General features: G+C 41.4%; 1 protein-coding gene across 14 annotated transcripts in view; it reads right to left on the bottom strand.

Moving 5' to 3' along the window:
- tnika (TRAF2 and NCK interacting kinase a) overlaps positions 1-27,352 on the bottom strand; it is a 60,237-nt gene that overhangs the window by 32,034 nt on the left and 851 nt on the right. For all 14 annotated transcript variants that reach the window (XM_072364986.1, XM_072364985.1, XM_072364984.1 and 11 more), the window contains exons 2-3: positions 17,721-17,786; positions 764-820 (exon numbers count right to left, since the gene is read on the bottom strand). In XM_072364986.1, coding sequence (XP_072221087.1) covers positions 764-820; positions 17,721-17,786 — 123 coding nt within the window. The remainder of the gene's footprint in view (positions 1-763; positions 821-17,720; positions 17,787-27,352) is intronic.

The raw sequence follows: 27,352 nt of genomic DNA on the forward strand, positions 1-27,352 counted from the left end.
AGCCAAAAAACTGTTGTTCCAAACAAGCTGTTGTGGTGTCAAATGTTAAGTCTCTTATTTATGATGTAAAATGTCAGAGAACTGAGCCACGATGAATTCAGTTTAGTGTTTTTAGTGATTTTTTTTGCAGTTGCAGCTCATTAAGTTTGCAATTATGTATTTTACCCTTCATTTATTTTTCACTAGGAATTAATAGTCATTCATTCTTATTGTATCCAAGGAGATTTATTTGCACACTGATTTGCATACAATAATATTTTTGTCGATTTACTGATTTACACACGCAACTTTGCTTCTATGTGCATTCCTTGATCTTCATATACCCTGCACCCTGCATATGTTCATCCTCTTATTCATTCATTCATGTTCCCATTGACTGATTCATTCAAAAGAGCCTGTCTTGCTGAATTCCTGCAGTCCTTCATTGTTTTGCTGGCAGCTGAGTGCTGACAGGGAGGCGCAGGGTGAGAGGATCTCTAAATATAGCTGAGATTCCCTCCTGCTTTACAGACACGCCTGAGACCATACTGCTGTCCTAATACCTCTAGCTAATATTACCATGGCAATAGGCCTGTCCTAATTTCCTCTCCTCCACAACACGTGCACATGCACGCACATTCACACACCAGCACTGACTCATGGCAAATAATTAGATGTTATGGTAGACAGTGGTATAATCGCTTGAGATGGTTTTTTGGGGGGGATGGGGTTGGTGCATGGGCACATGAGTGTGTGTGTGTGTGTTCCAGAGTGCATGTCTTACCCCGGTGACATCCATGACCTTGATGGCTGCCAGCTGCCCTGTCTTGACATGGCGACCCTGGTGAACAGAGGAGAGGAGGAGGACAGATAGACGAATAGACAGGGCAGAGAGGAGGGCGAGACAGAGCAGAAACGCGAATGAACATTTCAAAGTTTTCTACAGGAGAAAACAGCAGACATGCATATTTGTATTTTCACACTGCCTTAAAAAAAGTCTGTTTAAACAGAATAAACAGCGTATATAGCACATCTTCACGGCTGGTTAATTTTTCATTCGTAATCATTTATCCTTATATGATCTGTAACCCCTCTAAATGTAAATAAGAGGTAGGTCCTTCACTGAAATCCATATGCAAGTTGTCCGTTTTTATCTCGAATCTATTCACAGCTCTAGTGTTTTGGTCTTACTGATTTTATTGAAGCTTGAAAGTGGAGAAAAGGGAAATGACAGCTGCCCTCGCTTTGAACCTGGTTGGGGATGTCACGATTCATAAACAGTGTCTTAAACAGAAGGAACCCAAACTGACAGCTCTTTCTTTTTATATAACTTATAACAGACAACGACTTTCTTGAACTCTGAATATTCAAAATCTTTTAATGGAAGTTTTGCTTGTATTTCAAATGGAAATATAGTTTAAAATCTACTTTTCTTCTCTTATATAAGAATCAAACACAAGATCAGACTTTACTTGATAATCAGACTTGATTGCAATCTTCATTTTTATTTTTCAAATTGGTATCTATGAATGATGCTCATATCTCCTGTTGTCGCAGGGACAAGTTTCAACATTTATATCTTTATGTGGATTGCCAATGGTCTTTGAAATCATTTCAATGTTTTTTCCAGACTAATGTATATCAGCAGAAATAGATTGAACCACCGCATCTGAGATATCTCACAAGAAATGGTAGATAAAAAGAAGACAGACACCGATCTACGAACCCGACTATTGTGTAATATCAAGGCGATGCAGATGCCTGGGGGATGTAGAGGGTAAGTAACCAGGAGATAGGATGCTGAGGGCAATTGGAAAGCCCAAGTGGTTAATTTGTAACAGAGCATCTGTGGCTGTGATTAACTAATAAAGCGAACATGGATAGACATGTTAAATCCACTGATGGTTTTTACTTCCACCTGTCTGAACTCAACTGATTATCACGTTACAGTCTGATCAGAACATCTTACCAGTAGTGATACAGACAATCAAATCTATACACACATAGGCAAGGAAATACACACACACACACTGTTTTCCTTCTGGAACTGTTAGAAACCAGATGGCATTAAGGGTCTGGCTCTAAAGCACCTCCTAAGGGCTTTAATGGCTGGGTGGTACTGATGACATGTGCTCTCCCCAATAACCAGGCCAGGAATGCCATGGTAAGAACAGAGCCAAGAAGGAATGAAAGTTGGTGGCTTCATATATTTGCAGGTTGTTTGTTGGAATGATTTTACCCAGGGCAGTCTCTGCACCCTGCCATTGGTCATTAGTCATTCTCGTCACTTCATATTGTATTTTAATGTCATTTTAACAGATCAATAACACCCACAAGGTTGCCAAGACTCAATTTACTTGATGAATAGCTCCTGAGTATTTGTTTTTCCATTGGACACCATTATTAACAGTGAAGTAAGAAGGCAAGAATAGCAAAACTGGCTTGTGGTCAACATAAGGATACTGTTAAAACTTTATCTATTAATAATCAGTTCCCCATGATGTTTGGAGCAAGGGCTGATTCCCAAAATGTAGACTGGTAAGGACTGACTTTATTCATATGATGTTTGAACAGTAACTTGTACAGTGAAGCATACAGTTATCAGGAAAGTTAGAAACAAAGGTCTTGAACATTTGGTGGGCTGCCAAAAGATAACTGGAAATATTCTAGTGTCAGCTGAGCTCTCTGAATGACTTCAAATCAAATGTCTTATTTAACAGCTCAACTTTTAAACTTGCCGATTTATTTCTGAAAGAAAATTGGAGTTTAATATGGTAATTCTGCACTTCACAATGCAAACTAAGCAGGATCCACAGGACGGCTGAACACTGTGATCGGCTTTCTTCCCCTCTCTCTCTCTCTCTCTCTCTCTCTCTCTCTCTCTCACACACACGCTAAAGCACACATAAAAGCGCAGTCCCTATTCTGTGAGAGTAAAAGAGCTGGAAAGATTGACCAGGGATTTCTCATTAGGATCAGACTGCCCCAATTCCACAAGCACAAGGGCCAGCTTTGTTGAAAGCCCAACAAAAGAATTACAGCCACTTACAAAGCAGAAACTCACATTACTCATACACACATACAAAACACAAAAACTCTATTTCAGTTTTTTTCTCGCCAACATCCACACATGAGCACACAAAGACATGACTGAAGGAGTCAGAGGGTGACTGAATGAGCAAGACAGTGAATGTGTCAAACATCTATCAGACATGGATATCATCAGAGCTGAAAAAAGATTCATTACTCCGAGCCACCTGACAGCCTCTTTCCATCCATCTCTCCTCACCATTCGTCCGGCACCAGTAATGTTATCCAGCCTTGTTAGATGACCAAGTTTGAAAGGAGCATCAAAAAGGAATTAGCACAGTCTGTTTTTCATTATCCTTTGCTCCGTTTTTGTCCTCTACCTCTTAATTTACGTGCAAATCCAAAGATAAGATAGAGGTGGGCCAAAATAGTACTTACACAGCAGTGATCAGAATAGCGCATACAACAATATAACATTGAAACAATTCAGGTGAACAACTGATAAAACGATAACTACTAAAGCCATCAGTCAATTCACTGTTTCATCAACCACATGTCATGTTAGCCTTAGAGTCACTTCTCTGATGTTACATTCTGCTGCTTTGATAGAACTACTTGATTTCAGACAACAATGTGCCAGGTATGTCTTGTTTTTTGGATATTTTTCCCCCTTGAACACAGGATTAACGCTATTGTAAACCTGTTTTTTAGGCCAAACCATTATCCCTTCCTAATGCTAACCAAGTGGATTTGTGTGTCACTTTCAATTACTCCCAACATATTTAAATTAACTTGTTCTTATTACAGGAATGTTGCACTTTTGCGCTTCCACGAATCTTCGGTGGGATGCATTGGACATAAATGTCATCATCATCACCGCTCTGGGTAAAACCCGGCAATTCGATGTGACCGCACAGACTTGTCAGCTGACCTGATTCGTAGTGCATACATCCACACATCCACCATGTAACAGTTTCACAATCAGTGTATGGTGGCGACATATCCTTGGGCTCATGTTTTCTCCTACCACTCGTGTGACAAGTCGGGAATAACGTCATAAATTGTCAATTGTGTAATCCTAATCCCAACCATACATATATTATCATGTATTTATTTATACAATACCGTTAATGAAAAAATGAAAATAGCTGCAGCCTTGATGATGATAAATAATGCAACGGATTTCACATATTATGCTGTCATCCCGCTCTCTCTCTCTCTCAAAGGGATAGCCCACTTACTCTCTGTTCCATCCATATTCAGACCCAGCAGCATTGAGCTTCACAGGCTTGTTCATCCCTTCCTCCACTCGTTTGTTGACTGCTTTGCCTCTCTGACCTAGATCCGCAGTTTCTCCCTCTGTCTCACTCTGCCTCCCTCTCTTATCCCTCTGATTCTCTCGCTCATTATCTAAACCCTCTTAACTTCTCACAATCTCCTCTTTATGCCTTTTCATTAATTCACAGAATGTCTCGCCTACTTTTCCTCTCACTGTCCCTTGTATTTTCTGTCTTTGTCACTCTCAGGCCTCACAGTTCAGGCCCAGTGGCCTGTGAAAAGCTGGTCCTACGTGAACATGACTGAGCTGGACGCTAATGCCACCGAAACGGCGTTCAGCTTTGAGCTCGACAAGAAAATATGACAGAAGACTCAATGCACCCATTTCCCTTCGCCTCTGCTAATGCATGTAAAGCCCTCTGCAAACCACAATGCACTGACGTGAGCCTGAGTGTCTACGCAAAGCAAGACACACAAGCTGTGTGCTTTTGCAAACAAATGTTTTCATCTCCTACATCTTAACTGTAATTATACTGAGGATACCAAATTATATAGAAATGGCTTCAAATGTTAAAACTATCACTTTTTGCTCCCTTTGCTCCAGTGGAGGTATTTTGACCAAATAGCATAGTATCCATTAACTCACACACACCCACAAAGAGCTGCGATGCCAACGGGCCAGGTGTGTTTGAGCGATAACAGACCAAACTGACTGCATTTGTTCCGCTTGGATGGACTTGCTGCGAGGGAGACAGAAAACTGATAATAAACTGATTTCCAATCAGCCTACAGGCTGCCACATCATGAAGGAGTTATTACTCTGCATCATCCTTGCAGGTGAATGTTGCTTGACTGAATGAAAAGGCAGAAAAATTCTCAGCTGAATGTAGGTCTCTTTATGATGTTACCATCAAACAAAACGAGTTGTTAACAAAGAAGTGTGTTTTTGTAAAGTCATGTCCTTTGCACGCATTCATTGTAAGTGTTAACGAACATCTGGGGTATATCTGTCATGGGAGAGGACTACGGGTAGAGATAACCTTTTGTACTGGTGCTTATTGCAGTGGAGTTGAAGAAGCCTCTGACTGAAGACTGTCTGCTATTCAAATGTCATTCGTGTGCATGATGTTTCAGTGACCACTGATTCCACTGAAAAATAAAATCAGGGGCAAAAACACCCTTTACACCCAGAATTTTGATGTGTGGGGCTAAAACACAAAATATGTAAACTTTAAGTCAATCAAAACTTCTGCTTTCTATCAATATAATTAGGCTGCAGACAATAAGGATTTTTGGAATTGATTGTCAGAAGAGTGAAAAATGTAAAACACAGCAGCCTGTAGGCCAAAATTACACAATTCAAGTCTTTTCTTTATCATACTAGCAATCCCCACGAGGCTTTCATTACACAAGAAAAAAGCAGATTCCCTGAACTGATTTATTATTTACCCTGTCAGAGAATTTTGCACTAAAATAGATCAGTGCTACTGACAAAAAACTCCCACAAACAAAACTGAGCTATAAAGTTGCTTGTTTAGTCAGCTTGAATGCTCAGCACTCCTGCATACTACTCTGATTCAGACAACCACTCATCCTAATGCTGCTTTTCCGCAGATTCTCCCCCATCAAGTAACGTGTGACCCACGAGGGAGATGTCAGAATGACACAATGTTAATGTTCCAGGAGTTATCATGAGCAATAAAGGAGTATGATTAATGGCACCTGCAACGTGATAGTAAAAAATTAACAAAGCGCTTGTGGGCTGTAGAAAAAGCTATAAAGCTTACTATGATGTGAGAAAGAGCATGTAGCCTGTATTTCTTGGGGCGAAGCTAAAATTGTGTGTGTGCTGATTCTCTTTAGTTTTCTGCTGCTGATCAAGCTGAATGTTGACAGACACACACACATATACACTTACAAGTGCCGCAGGATGCAGAGGCAAGCCTCTCTTTATCATTCTCACCTTTGCACGTTCACTTAGATGAGACTAACCTGCGAACCACAGCCTTAACCCAACTTTCTGGTGAATATCATGATACCCTAGGTATCTGTGTGTGTGTGTGAGAGAGAGAGAATTAAATGCTTCTACAGCATGTGTGTAGTTTGTTTCTTTGTGTCCATGTTCATGCCCTTGCCAAGTCAATTACACACACACACACCCCTGGACACATTTACTATGCAGGACACTTCCTGTAGTAGCCTAGCAACAGTCTTGGTCGGTCAGAGAGCAGTGGGCTCGACACTTAAATAAAGACACGCACACGCTAATGTGCACACTCACACACAAAGACGGAAGGGATAGGGAAGAAGTAGCTACTGTCTTGATTTCCCCCAAGTTGTTTTGTAGAAGAAGAGGTAAGGTGTGGACAGGATGGAGCAAGGAAGGAGAGGAGGAATTTAATAAAAAAAGTAAGGAGTGGAGGGGCAAGTTCTGTGAGACGGGTTAATCTTACAGTGCATCTAAAACAATGTATGCTAGTCAAGAGGAGTTACTTTTGAAATGATGAAAAGAATGAGATTTGGGATAAAAAAAAAAACAGACACCTTATGGTGAATATTGGAGGTTGTACCCCTTTAGCAATCCAGAGATATACATCACATTACTTGGTACAGTTGTCAGACGTCTACCACAAGTATGACAGACGTGCTACCTATGAGGATTTTAAACATCTCACAAAGAATGAAATTCAGGTTGGAGACCTGACATTGACTCAAAGAGATCTTCCAAAGGGCTTTATCGCATGAATAAAAGACCTCAATAGATTTTGAAAAGTAGACGCCAGTCAGATGCTCTCAAGTTTGGAAAAAGCAGTGAGAATTTCTAAAGGGAAAGCTAAGTTAACAGCTACTCACAACTGGACCACAGATATCATTTTCGCTATCTGAAACCGCTCAAACGGCAAAAACATTTCATAGTGGTTCAAGCAGACACTATATGTAGTTAATTTTAGACCATGTTACTTTTGCATCAGGCAGTTGTTTACTTTGCACCATTTCCTTAAACAAAGAACATTGCTCCACATTATTGCATGCACAGAGGCTGGCCGTTGTTTCCTACCTCTGATCAGCAGAATTCGTCTGGAGTTATGTCAGATGTGTCGGACAGTTTACTGCAGGGCATTACTTTTGCAAGGCTTTTAAAGATGACAAATGTTTGCCCTTTTCCAGGCTTTTTATTTTTTTTTGTACTGCTTCATAGTTTAGGGCTTGGATGCATGGACTCACAGCTGATCAGTGGCAGAATACAGTGGACAGCCATCATGCATTCAGTGATGATTGTTCCTCTATTAAGTGAAAGAGTGACAAAGTGAGCATCTGATGTATGCAATTCATTATATTTGGGATTCATTCTAATCAGAATAAAACTTTTGAAGATTGACTTGTCTTTGTGGGTAACAAATGCACTTGCTTATTACAATGGGCATTAATACTTCTGTTTCTAATAAAATTAAGTTAAACTGTTCTGCATTGTTTTTTACATTTGTTTGTAAAGTACTATGGATCGACAGCTTGGATTGACCTTCATATGATTTAGAAATCATACAGGAAGACAAAAATGAAATAATTTATGGTTAAGCGTATTAATGCATGCATGCACAAATTCACTGAACTGGAGGCAGACTGCCAGATTGTGTAGCTGACTCTTTGTAAAAAGGAAATGGGTCACCACATAATCCTAATCTGTGTCCTCCTGGTAATCCACACTTTTATACACAGAAACGAAGAACTGACTGAGCATCATTTAAACATTGCTCCCCTGGCACAGGTCCTGTCGCAACACATCATATTGGCCCTGATGGGGGTCCGATTCCACAGAATATTTAGTAAAAGTGAGTTATGGAGTGAGCCCACCGGCTTTCACTCCAAACATTTTTCATTTAGCTGGTTCTCTCCGACAGGTAGGTTCTGAAGGGAGACCGCTGTCACACGCACTTACACTCACATAAACTTCAGTTCAGCTGCGTCAGGGCTGAAGGATTTCAGACAACTGGTGTCTCAGTCCGCAACCTTTGTATCAACACCCACTGGTTCTAGTCTGTTGCCTTACATTCCCAGGTGCCTCAGCAGCAGAAATGTGCTGGAGCCACGATGCAGAATGAAAAGCTACTTTTAGGGAACAAACATTACAAGCAGTTCTGCGGTAAGGAATCCAAAGAAATACGAGGGAAATACTCCTAGACATAACTCATTGCAGTTCACAAACCTACAGTCGTTTTACGTCTGTACATGCTCACAAACACCAATACTCAAGAAAGGTGCGTGTGGGCACGTCCGCACACGCAAGCTATTGTGAAGTCAGTGAGGCAGTAAATAAAAGTGACAAAGGCCTCCATTCCAATCTACAACTGCACTACCCAGGAAATATAGCAGAACCCTGGGGGTGCTCTCACACCCTCGCATGAGCAAGGAAGAAGGAGACAAATTGAGACAGGAAGAGATTTAAAAGGGGAAAAGACATAACAACTGGGGCCAGTAAAGATGAGGGAAACATACAAATAGAGAGTTTGTGGGAGAGGAAAGCAGTAAAGACAGGAAGGTGGGGGTGATGAAAGAGAGGAAGATGAGAGGAAGGAAGATGAGTGCAACCATCTGTAGAATAGAGGACATTCATTGAAATGTGGAGGGGGGGTTACATCAGACAGCCAGCGAGTGTTTTGTTCAACTTTAAAATAACCGATTCTATCAGCTGAAGCCTACTGAAGCAATAATCCATACGCAGTCTGGCATAGAGCCGCTCATTAACCTGCCTGCTCAAAGAATAATCAGCCAATAAACAAGCCTGTGTGGAAAAGAAAAAACAAAAAAAACGCACAAGAAACAGACTAATCCAGGTTCAAGGAAAGGATTTGGCATGCTTAATAAGAACAAATGCACACCAAATTGTTTAACTTGAGAAAAAGCAGTGAACACACACAAATACACTCAACTGTGATCATGAGCAAATTAGATGAAAGGCATATCTGGCTCAGTAATAAAGGGAGGATGCACAAAGCTGACTAAATCTATCATATCACAAGAAAATATATTTGGCTCAGTATTGCCTTCTACTGCAGCCTATGTAAAGAGGATCTCAGAGTATGTGTATGCATTCCGTTTGTGTGCGAGGTCAGAAAATAGCAAAAGCTTGTCACATCCTTTGATGTGATGGCAACAACATCAACGCTAACAGGATAACCTAACCTCTCGCTGGATGAACGTGAGTGCAAAGCTCATTTATGTTAAGCATTAGAGGGTGACCCAGATTAACTGAAACACACACTTATGTAGAAACAGATCTAATGTAAATAAATAGCTTTTTTTTTTTTTCAACCAAATAGCTATATGACCCTGGCTCTAAAACTGAAGCACCATTCCATTCAGAAAGCTGTGCACAAACTGAAAGATTGCCCCATTGAGTATTTAACTAATATTCACATTTCATTTACTTTTTCCAACAAATGCCATTAATTTATAAGATAATTGCTGAGTACACGAAAAGCCTGATAGTGTTGCAAAAGGGTTGGAAATTTGCCTGGGAATTTTAATTTAGGAATATTCCAAACCGGATTATTTACACATAAACAAAGACTTCTCATCAACATTAGCTGGCAGAAAATTCCTCCACACAGCTATTGTATGAATACATTTTGATTCAATAGCTGCTAGGTAACCTTTAACACCATAGATCAAATATATCTACCTCATACTATCATCAGAACTTGACCATTTTAAAAAAAATGGAAAAAAGCCACATGTTTCAAAAATCCTGCCAATGCAAAAGAGCCTTCTAATGGCAGCCTGTGGCAACACCTGTGACTTGTGAAACAAACAAAAGAAACCTCAACAGAAGTGCAAATAAATTTGTATTCTTGATTGCTAGCTTAATGTCACATCTAAGAGAAGGTGATGTTCATTTTGTGAATTAAAGTCCAATTTAAGGCCCTTTCAGATATGCAGTGTGTTCTATCAATCTGCTGGCAAAATGAACATATCGGTGTCATGTGTAAATTCCTACACGGGTGCTTATTTGTAATTTTTTGAGATGCCAATCTGATATGACCAGCCCTGGTAATAAATACACTTTGCTTTGTAGCGTGCGTGTCGGTCACAGACATGCACTGCAGCAGACTTGTTTTTTCAGTTGTATTGGCCAAATGAACAAGAAACTTGTTGTGAGTGTAAGTGTTTGAGCTACACTGAAGCTACTGCTCTCAGGTCAGTAATCTGCTCCCATCCACTGCCATCTTATTTAACATGATGTCCTCTTCTTGTTAGTTCTATTCTAAGTCAAAACGTGTCATTAAGATAAAACTGGCTTCTCTTATAGCAGTGACAGTGGAGATATTGTCCTTAGTGAAGTAAAAGATCACATTTTTCTTGAGTAGATAACAACTACCCTGTTACTGTGGTGCAATTAAATCCTCATGAGTATAATGCTGACTGTTCAATAAGCTTAAACAAGCAGTAAAGTGATTTTTCAGCAGCTTCCATCTACTGAAACATCAATGAAAAAGGATCAATGTCTGAATGACATAGTGCCATAGCTTTAAAAAAATAGATGAAGCCATATATGCTGTGCATCTTATGTCTGGAATGGGCTTTAGAGTAAAACAGAAGATAAAGTAGTTTTGGCTGTTTTCATATGTATGCAACATGTTTTTTTTTTGTTTCAGAAACCACGATAGCGATGATCAAAAAGAAGAATTTGAGATTTCAAAATGTGAATCTGCAAACCAGTGGGTGACGTCACACTAGTGACGGCCATCTTTTTTATATAATAAATACACCAAATGGACAATCCGCCCTCATGGACGCCATCCTGATTACATCTGGTACCTTATTAACAGTATCACATGTCCAATAATGAGTGCAAGTTGCCCTCTATGCCTGCATACAGTAAGTCACACATTCCATTGCTGTAAAGGGACAGATTGTGTTTTCTACAATGTCAGTCTCTGATTTTACATCAGTTCACAACCCAGGTCCACTTGCCATTAATATATCACAGTTTGGCAAAAGTGATTACTTCAGCCAACACCCTTTCAAAGCAGAGAATGTTGTCTTTTTAATCATTGATGATTATGAAATAACAAATAATAAACCTACACGTATGGCTAATCTTTTTAATTACTCAAATTTGACAGGGTGCTTAAATGCACAGTGACCCTGAAATGAACTAAGCAGTCTGGAGAATAGATGGATATTAAACTCAGAATACAAGCACAGACTATAACTCATTCAAGCACTTGCTCACTGACTCTGTTAACGATAGATCTGCCCGTTCACTCGCTCTTCTCAAATTTTTAAATTAACTCCCTGCACGTCATCAGAAAGAAAAAAAAACAGATTCCGCCGTGAATGTACAAGTCAGACATATAAACAGAGGAGGAGACCAAGTGAGGGAACAGTACCAAGGAGGACTAAGAGGAGGAGGAGGAGCAGGAGGGTTGCAGCAAAGAGGCAAAGCGGCAGGTTCAGCACATTGACTTCACGCTCCAGCAGCTCTGGAGGTCAAATGAACAGCCGAGCTGATTTACTGTACAGACTGAAGGTGAGAATGAGGCAAGAGGAGACGACTGAAGCAGAGTGTGAAGAAGTACAGAAAACATGACGAGAAGAAGAACTTTATATGAAGCAGAGTGGATATGGGAAAAAAACAAGAGGATAAAGGCTGTGGAAAAAAAAAAGAGATGACAGTGGGAACAAAGATGAATGACAGTCACAGTTGCTATAGGCTACTGACTGAACCATTGACAGGTAATGATCCACACAGAGGGAAAAATAACCTTAGCCAAATAGTTTTTTATGGTAACCAAGAGTAAAAGAGCTGGGGATAGAAACACAAAAGTCAGGATGATAAAGAAAAACAAAGACGAAATGAGAGATTGTTATTGACATGAGGCATGGCTAATTGACTCCGGTCTGGGTAGCAGGAGTGCATTGTGGGTAAGTGGGCCGTGTGGCCTTGGGGAAGACAGAGCATTGATGTAGGCTAATGAACACACTGCCAGGTGTGAGTGTATGTGGGCATGTGTGCATCCCTGAATGTGGGCAGAACGAGCCCATCTGCTCTTCCCACGGTAACGAGCAACATCCACCCCAGTTACGGTTCACAGTTCATTCATAAAGACTCAGGAGATTAAAGTATGCATGTGTGTGCGCCACTGTGTGCAGACGAACTGCAAAAATTAAGCAATAAAGAAGGGCAATGACACAGCGTCACACTGTAAACAGCTGCATGCAGGGACATGCATTATGTACGGCAACACACATACACTTATTGTCGTCTTATTGCAGACATGGATAAACGCAAATCATTGTTGAGCTCAGTAGCCTGCAGGCTGCACAGCTGAGAACCACTGAGAGCATTTTTATTAGCACGAATACTGTCAAATAGTACAACTTAACACATCTGGTTGTTATCACATTAACTGAAGTTTATATAGTGTGGATCTCTCATTTTTTTCTAGGGGAGTTTGCTTATAGAAAAGGCTTCTGTTGTGCAGAGTATCACAACAGATGGGATGTTAAAATCTATGTTTATGAGACATGAAAATGCTTTTAATTCAACTCTTTTGGTCCTTGTACAATCAGAGCACGAGTTTGTTTCACATTGAAAAATAAATACATACCACACACTGAAAGTAACCATTAGTTGCAGAACTGTGGTAGGCTTTGCTGTAATTAGTTAACTTTGTACATTGTGCATTATTTACATCAACACAGCACCTCAAAAAATATATTCTTTCAAAACATTTTGGCAAAGATGCAATCTTACGACAAAACACGAGCTGATATTTTAGTACAATCTATCAATGACTTCTTTCAAAGAGACACAAACTGTGTCTGCTGCCTTGCTTGATCCTCCTCCCTGCTGTGAAACACTAGCTGGAGGAGTTTAGAACATCAAACAGGAGCAATAAATAAAGTCACTCTGTTTCATTCCGTCCTTTTTCTGTCATGCTGCTTTTCTAGGATGTGCACATACCGTGTGTGTATGTGTGAGTATTGTGAGCACGCACATCGTTCCTCTATGTGGTAAAGAGGTGGCTGTGGCTGGCATGCAGAGAGAAAAATCTCCCATGGTACTTTGCGGCGTGACTTCCAGCAGATAAGGAAGATAAAGCAGAAATACTTTGAAGTTTTATTCAGTTCTTAAGAAGGGAGAGGAGGGAGCAGGGGGTGGAGAAGAGGGCAAGGAGATAGAGAAACAAAGAGAAAGATGCATGTGTGATTGGATAAGAAGATGAGGGGTTTCTCTGAGCCCTAATCCTGTTGTACATCCAATCTGTTTACATCTACAGGCTCATATGGTGACAAGATCATCGTGACGTCAGTGGCATGAGGTCGTAACTGCTGACACCCATTATGTGTTACATGGAGTAAGATCTTCCTTATTTTAAAGAAAATGAAAAACAATAATACAATAAGGATACAACTCACATTCACCCCTGTCTCCATGGAACAAACATACTGCAAACCCACAGATGTCAAAGTGATAAATGAAAACCGCACAGTCGCTCTTTGTACAGGGTAACTGTCACAGTGGGTGAGCATACAGGACAAAAGCCCATATGGCCCAGGTCCCCAACTGTCCTGTATGTATGTCTGTGTGTGCGCGCGCACGTCAGTGTGCCTTCCAGACTGACTGGTGAATATTTAAAGAGTGTATGGAGCACTTTGCGTGAGGAGGAGCCCACTGAGTGTGTTCTGTCATGAGGGAGGCTGGTTGCCTCCTCTCCACTCTACCATTTCTTCTGCTTCTTTGCAGCATGGAGACAGCAAAGTCATGGAGGAAGTGTGTCAAATGTGAAAACAACACACACACACACACACACATATCGTGGGCACACAAACACAGGAAATGGTTTATTGTTGCCAAAGCTGAGAAGCTGAGGAGACACTTGATGAGGTGATGGCCTGAATGTGTCATCTCTTACGGGTTAGTGCATTAGTGTGTGTGTGTGTGTGAGAGAGAGAATGTGTTTCAGTGTCAAGATTTTGTTCTTGTGACTGAGACATGATTAGCAGTTCTCTAAACTCGTCCTTGCATCTATCAAAAAAAATAAATTCTTCTCCCAATGAGAATGACAAAGAGCTGTGATTAATCAATTAGCCAATCAATAAGCCTGTCAATCAGTGTTTCACCCCATGCCTAGACAGGGATGATATTCGTTCCTTCCTGCGCCAACGCGCCTTGTCAATCAAGGACAGCTTTCTCACTTTGGAGAACGAGCAAGATTAGACAGCTGAAGAAGGAAACGCAGAGAGTGGGAGATGTAGAAAAGGAGAGAAGTGAAGAGCGAATGTGTTTAATTATTCAGCATTACCCGTGTTCTCTATTTATGGCCCTTTTAAGGCAGCCAGTAGAGGCTATATATACTCATACTGTAGACTGCACCGTTAAGTACAACTCACAGGGAAAGTTTCAACCCAAAAAAACCACGGGAAACGAGAAAAAGAGTGTGATTACGTATTGATAAAGGAAATCTGCAAAAGCAAAGAATGAAAAATGAGATGGACAAAGAGAAAGAGGAGAAAAGACAACAACACATAAAGACTCAAGCTAAAAGTATCTCTTCATTACAGCTACTCAGCTATCACTGTTCTTGCCTATATCTTGCTGACAGGGAAATTGTGATGAGATTTTTGGTGCATGTAGGAAAGAAAGGACAGGTACAGAGAGGAAAAAGAGCACTTAGGAGCAGATCTGTATCATTTAACTAGATGGAGCAGAGGAATTGTTAAAGAACCTGTTATCTCTTGCTCCTACACACGAGAAAGAGCAGCGTCCCCATACATTACTGGCCTTCCATCTCTAATAACATAAAACACTGTGCTGACCATTACACTCATGTACACGGAGCAAAGAAAGCATGCATGAATGAACCTGCATATCTCCAGTTTCATCAAGCACACACTCAATTAAAAGTACGACACAAGTGACCATAGTGTCTATCCAGCAGCCAACAAACAAGAAGAAGAGGAAGCATTAGCTGGCACCGGCACTAGCAAACAGATAGCATAGAGATTAACAGAGGTTTGTAACAAACGCAGCAATTCCAACAATGCTTGAAGGCCCTTGGTTGTAAACATCACCTTCGCCACCAGTCCCTGCTCCCAATAAACCATGTTCAGCAGATACAAAAGATTGGCGTTGCTTTATTTTGCTGGAGACAGCTTCTGGGCAGGAAAAGAATGAAATCTGATGCAGAACTTTTTTTCTGGGCTGGTAAGTAAAAAGCTTGTATTGTTAGAGTTGAGGATGCAACTTAGATTATTGCTATCAGTGGATTCTGCAATGCCGGCTTGTTGAGTGCAAGAAGCTCAAATGTAGCTTAAATGTGTACAAAGATGCCTTTGTATTTCAGAGTAAAGACAAATACTAAATTTGCATTTCGGGGCAATTGTATCTCATTTATTAATTTGCACCAAAGTCATGATAAAACTCAGAATGGAGAAAAAGACTTATGTAGGTTTTGAACAGGCTGCAGCAAACACTTACGGGAAAGAAAATATCAAGGCACGACTGCTCATCTTGCAGTCCACGATCACAAAAAACATCAGGGTAAAAACTTGCCTCTGGCCACTAAGAAAATTTAATTTATTTTTGGAATGAAAATGAGAAGTAAAATCATGTTTTCTACCTGTCTGACTCCAATCTTCACATCAAAACCAAAAGAGAAAAAAAAACAAACTCAACCTCTGTTTACTCCACAACGCTCTGCCAAGGATCCACAGATTCAGGCATGGGAAGACCGCAAGAGCTATGCACTGAAATACATTCTGGCATGTTATTTTTTTATATAAGAAGGTGTAAAAATGATTGCGAAAGAGCCAGAGCAATTCCAGTTTGCCAATACCCAGCAGGCTGAGGGTCAATTTATCATCTCAGTGAGTCAGAGATTCACCTGCTCACAAGACGCTGATCCTCTTCAAGCGACTCGCCTGGACGAGGGATCTCAACCGCATGAGAAATTTTAAATAGATGGCATTTTTGCTTGAGTGTCTCGGCTCCTTATCTGTATGTAGGTGTTCAGACTTTTCTAGTTTATAACTGTCTCTTTTCTACATCACTGAAAGACATATTACTTTCGTATGTTTTCTGCTTTTTTCTACTGCTTCGATTTGAAATGTGTTTTTCTGTTATGGCTGCAAAGGCATTCTTTTTCTTACATCTTCTAACTGCTCGTTTAAAAACCAAGAAGAAGACTCTAAATTCTCATCTAACTCCGATGAGCTTGCAGCACCCAGTCACAAACTGGTGTAGATTAGCTGTATGGGTCCCAGACCTAACATCCGAGCGCTGTTGTTACAGCCATTCTGTGGCTCGGTAACGTAAAAGGACTGGCTGAACGTCAGCAGGTAAATGAGCCGTGACTTTCACCAAGACAGCACAGAGCAGAGTCAGCAATAAGTGGTTACACATAACTCCACTGCTCTCCTTTCTCTCCATGTTTTATTCCCTTTTCTGTGCTTTACAAGCAAGCGTGCATGCATGAGGATGTCAGATTATTTCTAGAAGCGTGAAGACACATGCCAGGCCTTCGTATGACCTTTGATTTGGTCCAATCAGCTGTAAGAACACCCCCTCTCCATCACCACCTGACCTTGACTCTGTGGTCAATTGAACCTATTCTCTCACAAACAAAACGCATCCACTCACAGGGGCTTACATGTGTCAGTGCCAGACACATATAGTTCAACAAACATGTTTATTGCAGGAAGAGATTATGAAACAGGCTGGTGCCAACTCAAAAGTGACAGGGAAGAGGAAGCTAAGACAGTGACATGGACAAAGAGATACTGGTTGAACAACTGCGGGAAACAGCTGAGTCCAACTGACAGCAGAATTGCTCAAACCACAATGATGTCACGAGGACAGTCCAACTTAGTTCAGGCTTCTCTTGCACCCCAAATATTTCCCCTGAACCTGTTCAGCCCCAGCAGTCTTTCTGGGGTTCCCGCTCGAAAATGACATGCTCAAAACTAATAGAGTATTTCTCTGCAATCACAAAGGTGTAAACCACCTTGGTATCAAAACAAGGTGAACACCTGTGAGATTTCATCAGAGTCGGATCAAACCAGATGTCCCCCTCCTGCACCCAGTACCAGGGGCTCTGCAGTTGAAGAGGTTAAAATACCTAATCTGGAAGGGTTAATGTAGAAAACCATTGCCAAGGTAGGGAAAGAAAAAAAATTCTAAAAACAAAGGAAGGACATTTCTTAAAAGAAATGCCCCAGAGTTTGTTATTCTCCTTTAGTTGTGCTCCGTTTCTCTAAAGCTTGAAGGCTGCTTTTATCTACAGCGTTAGTTCCTGTCCTCAAGTACTCGGTTTCCTTAAGTCATGTTTCTTTTCTTTATTCCATGGGCAAATAAATTAAAGCTGGAAAGATGGAGAAGCGTGCCATTACAATGACATAATGAATATCAAAGTCTGTTTATGTCTTACCTTGTACACCTGCCCATAGGTGCCATTTCCTACCAGCTCAACAAGCTCAAAGATGCCTGCAGGGTCCTGCAAATGCAAGAGAAAACATAATAGAATGATTAGGATTCAGACCTTCAGACAGTATAATTCGAAAAATGAATTGCATTCAGACTAAGCTAGTTAGCAGGCTAAGAGACAAACCTATTACAGTAAACATGATACCTGCTAAACATTAGTACGCAACATATTGGATGCAGCGTAGCTAGCAGCTATGCTACAGCTGTGCAACAACTAGTATCATAACAGTGGACAGTTGTATTCAGTTGTTGGGAGCATATGAGGCATCAAAAAAAGAGCAGGCAAACCACCCAAAAAATACTGAATAAAATTAAAGAGAAAAATTCTGTCACATCAAAGATGACAGTTTGACACATGTCCTACCCCTGCCTTTCCCCCCCAAATAAAACCACTCAACTGCTTTTCAACAGCCAAAGTGGAAAAAATCCAGCCAATCATTTTGCACTGAAAGCATTTTTATGAGAGGTTTGTCTCCCAATGAGCATTCAAACAGCAGTTCTAGTTTTCTTCCAATTCATATGCATAGGGACCTGGTCTGGCTCCCCCAAAATAACTGCCTTATTGAGATGGCTGCCCATTGGGTTTTGGTTTAACTCAGCAGCATGTCTCTCACTACTTACTAACCTCTCAAAGTGTTCATGAACTGCTCTGAAATGCAGTGCTGGATTCTTTTAGGCTTGCTTCCAGACTAGCTAATAATTTAAGCCCACTGTCGCTAGGTTGCCAACACAGAAGTGGAAGCCCCTCAAACAGAGCAAAAAAAAAAAAACCCTCTGACCCCCACAAACTCACACACCTCCCCCTCCCTCTCTGCTGCATGTTGCTACGGCATTCCAACAATAGCTGGCATTCACCCTCTGCTTTCTCCTCTTCTTCTTCAATAACCTCTCTCCTCCACCGGCTTCTGTTTTCAGCCAAAGTCCATCTATGTCTCTCTCGCTCCCTTTTTTATCTACACAACTCTCCTTCGTTCCTGACAGAGTCCAGGACAAGTTCCTCTTGCCAACACTCCTCTCATTCCAGCAGTGAATGACTTTCAGAGTCCCAGAGACACTCAGGAGCTTTTACCAGCTTCTATGTCTCCTCTCTCTCACCATTGACAAGTTTAGGCTAAATGTTCCATTATTCATTTAATGTTCTAAACTACAAAAGGCAGACATTGAATGCACATGTGAGGGTTGGCTAAGAATATACTAATATTCCAAGAAATGTCCTTTTTGTGAATAGGGTATGAAGAGCAAGTTTAACAAATAATGGTACATTAATCTTAGAATTTTTTGAGCCTTTCAAACAATATTCAGCAATGAATGTAGCCATTCTTTCTTTTCAGTAACTTCAATTGACCTCTCATCCATGGAGCCTGTCAGTCTCTTGATCTATTCACGATTAGTCATCTCTGAGGCATAGTCACAGCCTACCAAATGCAGGTCAAGGAGATAGGTTATCTTCACCACATCTAAATCTCATGTTTAAGAAGGTCCCACGAGTTCTTGAAAGGATTTAAGTCAGTTTAGGCTAGGGAAGTTGTGGGCCACTGGAAATCCTGTGATGCAGATTTCTTGCTCCACTTCTTGAAGTAAGCATCTCCCAGATATTGTCCATAGCTTTCAGAGTTAATTTTCAATCTGTCTTTGACCTGAAAAGATCCAGCGTGCTCCAGCTGAAAAGATCCAGCAACCTCTACCAATACCCATCCTCCACCTTGCTGGTGTTAGACTTGAAGTGGTTTCCAACATCCATGAGCGATCCATCCACAACTTGTCATATCTGTTTTACCATTACAACTCATTTCATCTGTCCATAAAACCTTTTTGAAATCTGCCTCGAGTCTGGTGGATGTTTTTCTAGCCTTCTTTCCCTTGGCAATTCGTCTGTGCACTTGGCCCATTGTTCTGGACACTCTATTTCCACCATATTCGGGAACTTCCCTCTACCTGGAGGATAATGGGTTTGTCATAGCTTTGTTCAATGTTCTCGTGACTTCTTCAGTTTATGTGTTTTTGCAACCATGGTTACCATTCACAACAAAACAGATGGCCATCCAATAGTCACGCCTCAATAGTTTCTGTATTACAAGAGTGCTGAATAAATCTTAAAGGTAATTTACAACTTTCTATTTTTTCAGGTGTTAGTTAAAATACCTTTTTTGGCCCATTTAACCTGAACTAATGAATATGTCTAATAGTCAGACACACCATTAGGCATTCAACGTTATTTGGCCCACAATTTGAAAATGTACTAGAAAATATTGATGAGGTTAAAATACTTCCTTGCCAAATAATTCTGCGTGCAGTGAATCAAAGGGATGAGCCACAGAAGTTGTTCAACAGGAAACAAAACTGGAGCCTAATTTTACTGCTGATTCATCCAAATAAACTATTGTGTAGATCTACACGGGGACAAATGCATACTCTATCACAGAATAAACCCACTTTTAAGAACAATTCCCCCTTTAAGACAGGGAAACTTTGCCACATTCCCTGTCTCTCATACTCGCAGCCTGTGTTTTTTCATTAGTCGCTTCTTCTTCCTCTCACTCTGCACTTATCATTCATGCCATGGCTGTGGGTTTTCAGCTGAACTTGCAGCTAACTTTGCTGGCATGAATACCTCTGTATGCTGACACAGTACACAGAAAAGAAGGAAAATAACACTGGAATATGGTCAGATTTAAAGACACAGGCTTTAAAAGTGTATTTGGATGCTTGAATAAATCACAACTGTACATATATACAGTATGTTTACAATGTTTTCATGCATTTATAACTTTATAAAGTATACTCCTGTGCTTTCACTCTCTCCTCCAATTCCCCAGATTCTCTAACCCTAACACCACCTTCCTCTGTTTATCTCAACATGTTTGTTTCTGTTGATCTCAGCAGACCTGTCAACCTGTCAGCTGTTTCTGGAGACAGGGCCTTGTGCTTTTCTTGCTCTCCCCTTCCTTCTCTTGTCTTTTTTTTTTCACCCTTCTTTTGTTGACGCGCTTTGCAGACGCAGACCCACTCGCACTTTCCCCTCACGCACAAATCCTCCAAAGTCACGTCGACAAACTTATTCCATCACTCTCTGTCTCAAGTACATCCTCCCCATGTCTCGCTCTCTCACAGTCTACAAACCACACTCACATGCAGACTCACACACTGTGCCAAAAACACACTCCTACACAAGGGTTACTGTTCAAATGTTCTAACAAGTACGAGTGGGCACAAAATGAGGATGGCACGTCTAACAAAACACGTGTGCAAAATATCAAAAGAAAAAAGAACAGGGACTGCTAGCAGAAAGCAGCGTTCTGCAAGCTGTGTGACTGCTTGCCATGCTACCAGGGCTTCAGCTGAAGCAGGTAGATTTTATTTCTCCCTTCACTTCCTTTGTTGCTCTCCATGTGAGTGTGGGAATTGTTGTGTGTGTGTGGATTTGGCAACTGTGTGAAATAACTCTCAGAGCTGCATACAAAGTTCTGACAGCAACTCCCAAGACACATCAAAGGATGCTCTCTTATTCCCCCATTTATATACAACAGGAATAAAATAGAAATCGTGCACACATGCAAACAATGTAAACGCATATGCATATAGGGACCCCAAGCACCAGAGGACACATGATGAAGGCATTCTGGAGCCTCCTGAATGCACGTCATACAGAATGAGTGCTTTGGTGAGAGAAACAGAGCACTTTTGCTGCTCCAGTTCATATGTGTCCTTAGGCTCGCTGATAAAAATATAGCGCAGTATCATTCATATTTCATAGGCCACTTGCAGAATGAGCTCTCAGCATGTGCCAGCCTTTGTCAGTGTATTTACACCAGTGTGTGTGCGCGCGCGAGAGAGTGCACATCTGTGGTTTAAAGTTCCGTATGACTGCAGCAATTTCGCTGTCTTCCTCTTTTTTTCATTTGTTTTCCCTTGCATTGCTTTTGCAAGTGTCACAGGTCTGTCACATGACCTCTCTGGTGACTGATGAATCACATCAAGTGTGTCTGCGTGAAGCTGTTGAATAACAGTAGCACATTGAATTCACTGTTACTTTTATTACTTGCTGAGAGTGAGGAAAATAATGGTAACACAACCAAGAAGTCATGTAAGAAAACAGACGTGTGGTTCCTTCAAAAATGTCAACTTTTGAGAGGTTTGCTTTAAACCTGATGACAGAACTTTTTTTCACAACTTTCTTCATGTTCTAGAATACATTCATTGCAATTTGCAAAGCATAACCCTGACTTGTCACAGATGCCTAATCTTTACAATATACTTCACAGCATACAACCAGATGTGAGTCTTTTTTGACTAACTGCATGAACATCCACAGGCAAATTATTCTGTTTTGGTTTCTGTTTTGTTTTCAAAAACTTTCCCTGAACACTTCTGGATTTTGCTCACAAGTGAGTTGGAGTTGATTTCAATTTGGGCACATGAGCACTGAGATGAACACAGCATTGGATCCACTCTTTTCTACCACACAAGGAACATTGGTCCATGGGCAGCATTGGTCATTAATAAAGGATTTTTAGAGTGCAGGGCTGCAGCTCTTGTGAAAGCCACTTTCTAACATGTGTGAGGATTTTCACTGTCTGTAATTCTTTCTTCCATTCTGCAACCGAACCTTAATCCCTGTCCACCACATTCCTAACTTAAACTCTTGTATAGGGAAAAATGCTAATCCAATTTCCAACCTTAACACTTAACACAAAAGCGGGAAAAAAAAGTGTCTCACATTAAAATTGCAGTTAATGTGTGTGTGTGTGTGTTCACAGCTGATGTGATCATGATCTAGCTGATCAGAAAAACTACATTCAAAGGGGGATCATTGATAATTGACTGTAACGCAGATGTTTTTCAAAAAGTATAAGCCATATTCTGATCAACATATAGCTAGTGGTTATCTGTGGATAGGTACTAAATGCAATAGTTTAAGCATTGAGTGAGAGAAATGAAATGATATAATATCCAATAAAAGAGTATTTAGAGCTGAACCTGGTCTATAATACCATCCTGCCTTAGGATGTCCATCTCTATATCTCATTACAATTTTTTTTTCTACGGTCACTTGCAAAACACAGCTTGCTGCCAGTTTTTAAAAACCAACGTGGCCCATTTAATTTTTCTTGGTCCTGGCTGCCACTCCACTTGTAATTAAGAACGCAGAGTGATATCTTAACTATGCGTGAGAGCTAGTGCCAACACTGTTGTAGGTGCAGCAGGTTTTTTTGGACGTTTTATTACCAGGGACAGCTTTTCACAGACAGAGATTAGTTTGAGATTTGTCTTTTAAGAGTTCTTCTGTATCAGTTTAACAGTATCAGCAGCCCCCAGAAACACAAGGACATACTGTTTCATAAAAAAAAACTAACATAAAATGTGAGTATAAAAAGGCATAGGGATTTAAATGTAGACAGACAGAAATTTGATGACCTCCTTCAGTCTGCCTTGTTCCACAAAAACAACTCTGACTGAGGCACGGACTCGCAAGACCTTTAAAGGTGTAATCTGGTATCAAATGATTAGATGTCTGCTGATTGAAGTCTTGAAGTCTTGTAAATTGTAAGGTGGGACCTTCGTGTTTTTCGAATAAATCACACAGTTGCTCCATCGAGCTGAATTTGGAGGCTAAGTCAACCCCCTTGAACTCTTTGTCATGCTAACCAAAACATTCCTGTTTAATCTTCTTATCACCCTACTTTCCACAAGGTTGCAAAACCAGCTGCCTTGCAGGTGTAGGCCTGATGATATACTGAACAGTACCTTCAAGAACTAAATTGTAAACAATGATAGAAGCTAGCTAACAAATATAGTGGTGCATTACACAGCTGGAAATCTCTAAATAAAGATAAAAGGAGGGTGAACACTGGACTTACATTTCCCAGATGGTTAAAAACCTCTGCTGCTCGGCATTGTTGACAGGATCGTGTTTATGTTCTGCCTAATACTTATTCTGCCTTTCTCAAGTTAACATAACAAGATGATTTTGTATATTTTTGGAGGGCTCTGGCTCTGAAGCCCCTGATAAACTGTCTTGATAAAGGAAACGGCCTCTATACATGACTCAAACCAACTGCTAATAATCATTCTATGAAAATTCACCAGGTTCATGCGAGTCTGCGGTGTATCAACAGAATATGGTTCCGTGCATTAGACAAATACCAGGTGAGAGCAGTTAGTGACTATTGAAAGTGAATTTCAGATAAATGAGAAAGATTGAATTAAATACCCTTAGAGGATGATAGGAGTCATGCTAGGGCCGGGTCTGCCTCTTATAAAACCACTTACACTTAACGACATGGCTCAGCACTGCTTGCTTTTACAAGGAGATGCTGCGGGAGCCTAATTCCCAGTACATCCCATACAGACATGTACAGTACATTAACAGCAGTCAACTCTTAATCACAGATTTACAGCCTGCTGAAGGCGACGCATGCTTAGGGGTTTGCTCTGCAATGCTAAACAACCCATGCGCTCTTTGCCTATCGCTATCCGTCTCTGCCAACTTGTCATTTCACACCCCTCCCTTCACCCAACCATCCGACCCCTCATCATTCATCTTTTCTTCTCAATTCCTGACTGCCACTTTCCCCACTCTGCCACTCTATCTCTCTTACCTTCCTGCATTGAGTCATATGATTTAGGCACAAAGGAGAGATTCAGCTCCTGCTTAAGACTCGTCTACTTGCACATGATCGTGATTCTGGTTCGCACTGTCGCCTCACAGCAAGAGGGTTCCAGGTTCGATCCCCACCCGGGGCCTTTCTGTGTGGAGTTTACATGTTCTCCCCGTGTGGGAGCATGGGCTTTCTCTGGGTACTCCGGCTTCCTCCCACTGTCTAAAAACATGCATGTTATGTTAACTGGTGTCTCTAAAATTGTCTTTAGGAGTGAGTGTGAGTGTGTGTGTGGTTGTTTGTCTCTGTGTGGCCCTGTGATGGACTGCTGACCTGTCCAGGGTGTACCCGCCTCCCGCCCGATGACCGCTGGGATAGGCTCCAGCCCCCCTGCGACCCGACCGACAGATTAAGCGGGTATAGAAAATAGATGGATGGATGATCGTGATTCTCTTGAGCACTTCTGATCAAGGGTAAGGGTGTACTTTTCGAAAGGTGAGGAAAAGGTTTAGTCACATACTTAAATTATATCTTTAAAGCATGTTGAACACATAGAAAATCACAGCTTTTATGTTTCTTATTCATTATTTTTGGCATCACCATTGTTTATGCCGTGCACGCCCAAGAATGTGTGTGTTTGCATCTGTGGCTCACATTGGATGTATTTTTTTGGAATTATCAACTGCAGCAATTCCCGTGACAGAGGTTTCCCAAACATGCCCAACAATACACATGATTTACACATTTTCGTACCCGGAAAACAGAGAATTAAAGACTTAATGCATCTTCATCAGTGACTTGGGGGGGAAAATAGGTCAACTAGAAGCAAGCAGGCAGACTGGAAGAGATGGTGGGAGGGAGAGGGGTATTTCTTAGTGACAAACTGCCATACAGTATATGGACTATTCATGAATAAGCTCTGTGTAAGCCTTGGGCACCGCTGTGGCCCCGTTACTATGGCGTTCGTGGTGAGGGGCCGAGGAATGTGGCCTTACTGGGCAACAAGGATAGAAAGGGTGGGAGGGAAAAGCTCTGGATAGAGGGTCTGTGCCTTGGACTACTTTAGTCACTGGTCACATCTCCACCTTTAGCCCAAACTCAGTCTCTGCCGTTTTCTTCTCTTTCTGCTCTCTCTATCCCTCACCGTAATTCTAACTCTCTGTGAGCTACATTCATATTTACACCTCCTGTTTTTTTTTTTTAATCTCCCTCTACATTTCAGTGACCGTGTCTCTCTTTCATCTCAGACCTCACACCTGAGACACTGCACAGCGCATGACTCTACTGGCAGTATGTGTGTGCGTGTGTGTATGGCCGTGGCTGTACTTCGTGCTGGTTTACCATCTGTTGAGCTCATCAGCTGACTGGATGAGCCAGTGCTTCTGACGCCTTCTGACCTACGTGTGCTAGCATCCCTTTACATAAAAAACACTGTCTGTATTAAAAAAAAACCACAGCGTTTCGACCTTGGGTCTTTTGGCTGTCATTCTGAGTCACAGCACGGTGGGTAACAGCGGCATGCCCCCTGCTAAGCCCGGCCTTTCCCACTCAAGTGACACGGGCTGCATCTACACAGGTGCTGCTGGCGTTTGATGTGCGACAGCAGCAAATGTCGCAGAGAAACGACAGACAAGGATAAGACAGAGAGAAAAATTGCACAGATATCAAAGATGAAAAACCACTTCTCTTTGCACTGGAATTTCCACCGAGTTCTGTCTGCCTCTTTGTGTCTTTATATGTGTTTGACTGAGAAATGATCAGTGTACCTAAAGACAAGCTCTGGCCTTGGACCAACCCCAATTACAGACGCACACAAAAGCTCCATCATGACATCCAATGACAGTATTATAAACCACCACCACCACACACGCAGCCCCCCCTCCCCCCAACCCCCCCCCACTCACCACGTCAGAGACAGCTGACCTACTTCCTGTCTAGCCAGTCTAGTGGTTGACTCTTCTTGGACTGTGTGTCTGTGTCTATTTGTGTGTCTATCTATTTATCTGTTGGAAATAGACATGACAGGGCTTGTTGAGACAAGATGAGCAATTAGTCTTGGATTTCTCAAAAAACTTCCCTGGAAACCTGCTCTTGTTTTAGATCAGCACCTGCATGAAAAAACAAACCCACACGGCTGTGTTTAAATGGAAGAGAGCAATATACCTGTCAATGTCACCTGTTTCATTCTCACAGTTGTAAACTGGCCTCATCTAAAGCTCAAAAGAAACAAAGATTACTCTTTGTGCAGCCAGGGCAGAGAGGTGGGCACAGATACATGATGATAGGAGACAGATAGACTGGGAGGTGCACACAGTCAGTCAGACAGAAGGGCAGACAAGACGCTGGAAAACCAGACGATAAAAGTGACAGAAAAGGGAAGACGAGCACATAGGTAGATGGACAAACAGCAGTGGCCAAAACAGACAAGCAAGCATGACAAGAACGAAGCAGTTACAGACAGAAGACAGAGTGAGGTCATAAAAATGGGCATACAGGGACAATCAGGGAGATGGAGAACCTGGTAGATACAGGCAGGCACACAACAACTGCATTGTGAGAGTGAGAGATAGCAGAGGAAATGTGTTTTTTCCTAAATCAGCAAACAGGTCTTAAGCTGAAGCCCTTTTCCCATGTGCAGCATCCTTTACTTGTATGCAGCTGGCTGTGTGCTTGGCAGACATCCAGACATTAGAAACACACAGAGGCTCAGAATGGCTCAAATAAAAACCAAATGAAGTGAAAACATGATCATCCATGCGTGAACACAAGAGCAGGAAGCTGTTTGTGGGTATGGCTGTGTGTGTGTTGTTCTTTGCAGCACAGAGCAGATGAGACAAAAGAGCTGGCTACTGCACCATGCAAGGCTTCATCTCACACTGAGAGTAGGTTACAGTGACCACAGGTAGGTTAGTAATGTGTCTGTCACAGATACAGAAACTGAGCAAAAAAGAAAAAGAGGGAACAAAAAATATAGTTT

Source organism: Leuresthes tenuis, unplaced genomic scaffold (assembly GCF_036924035.1).
Source record: "Leuresthes tenuis unplaced genomic scaffold, fLeuTen1.0.hap1 SCAF_15, whole genome shotgun sequence".
Classification (NCBI taxonomy): Eukaryota; Metazoa; Chordata; class Actinopteri; order Atheriniformes; family Atherinopsidae; genus Leuresthes; species Leuresthes tenuis.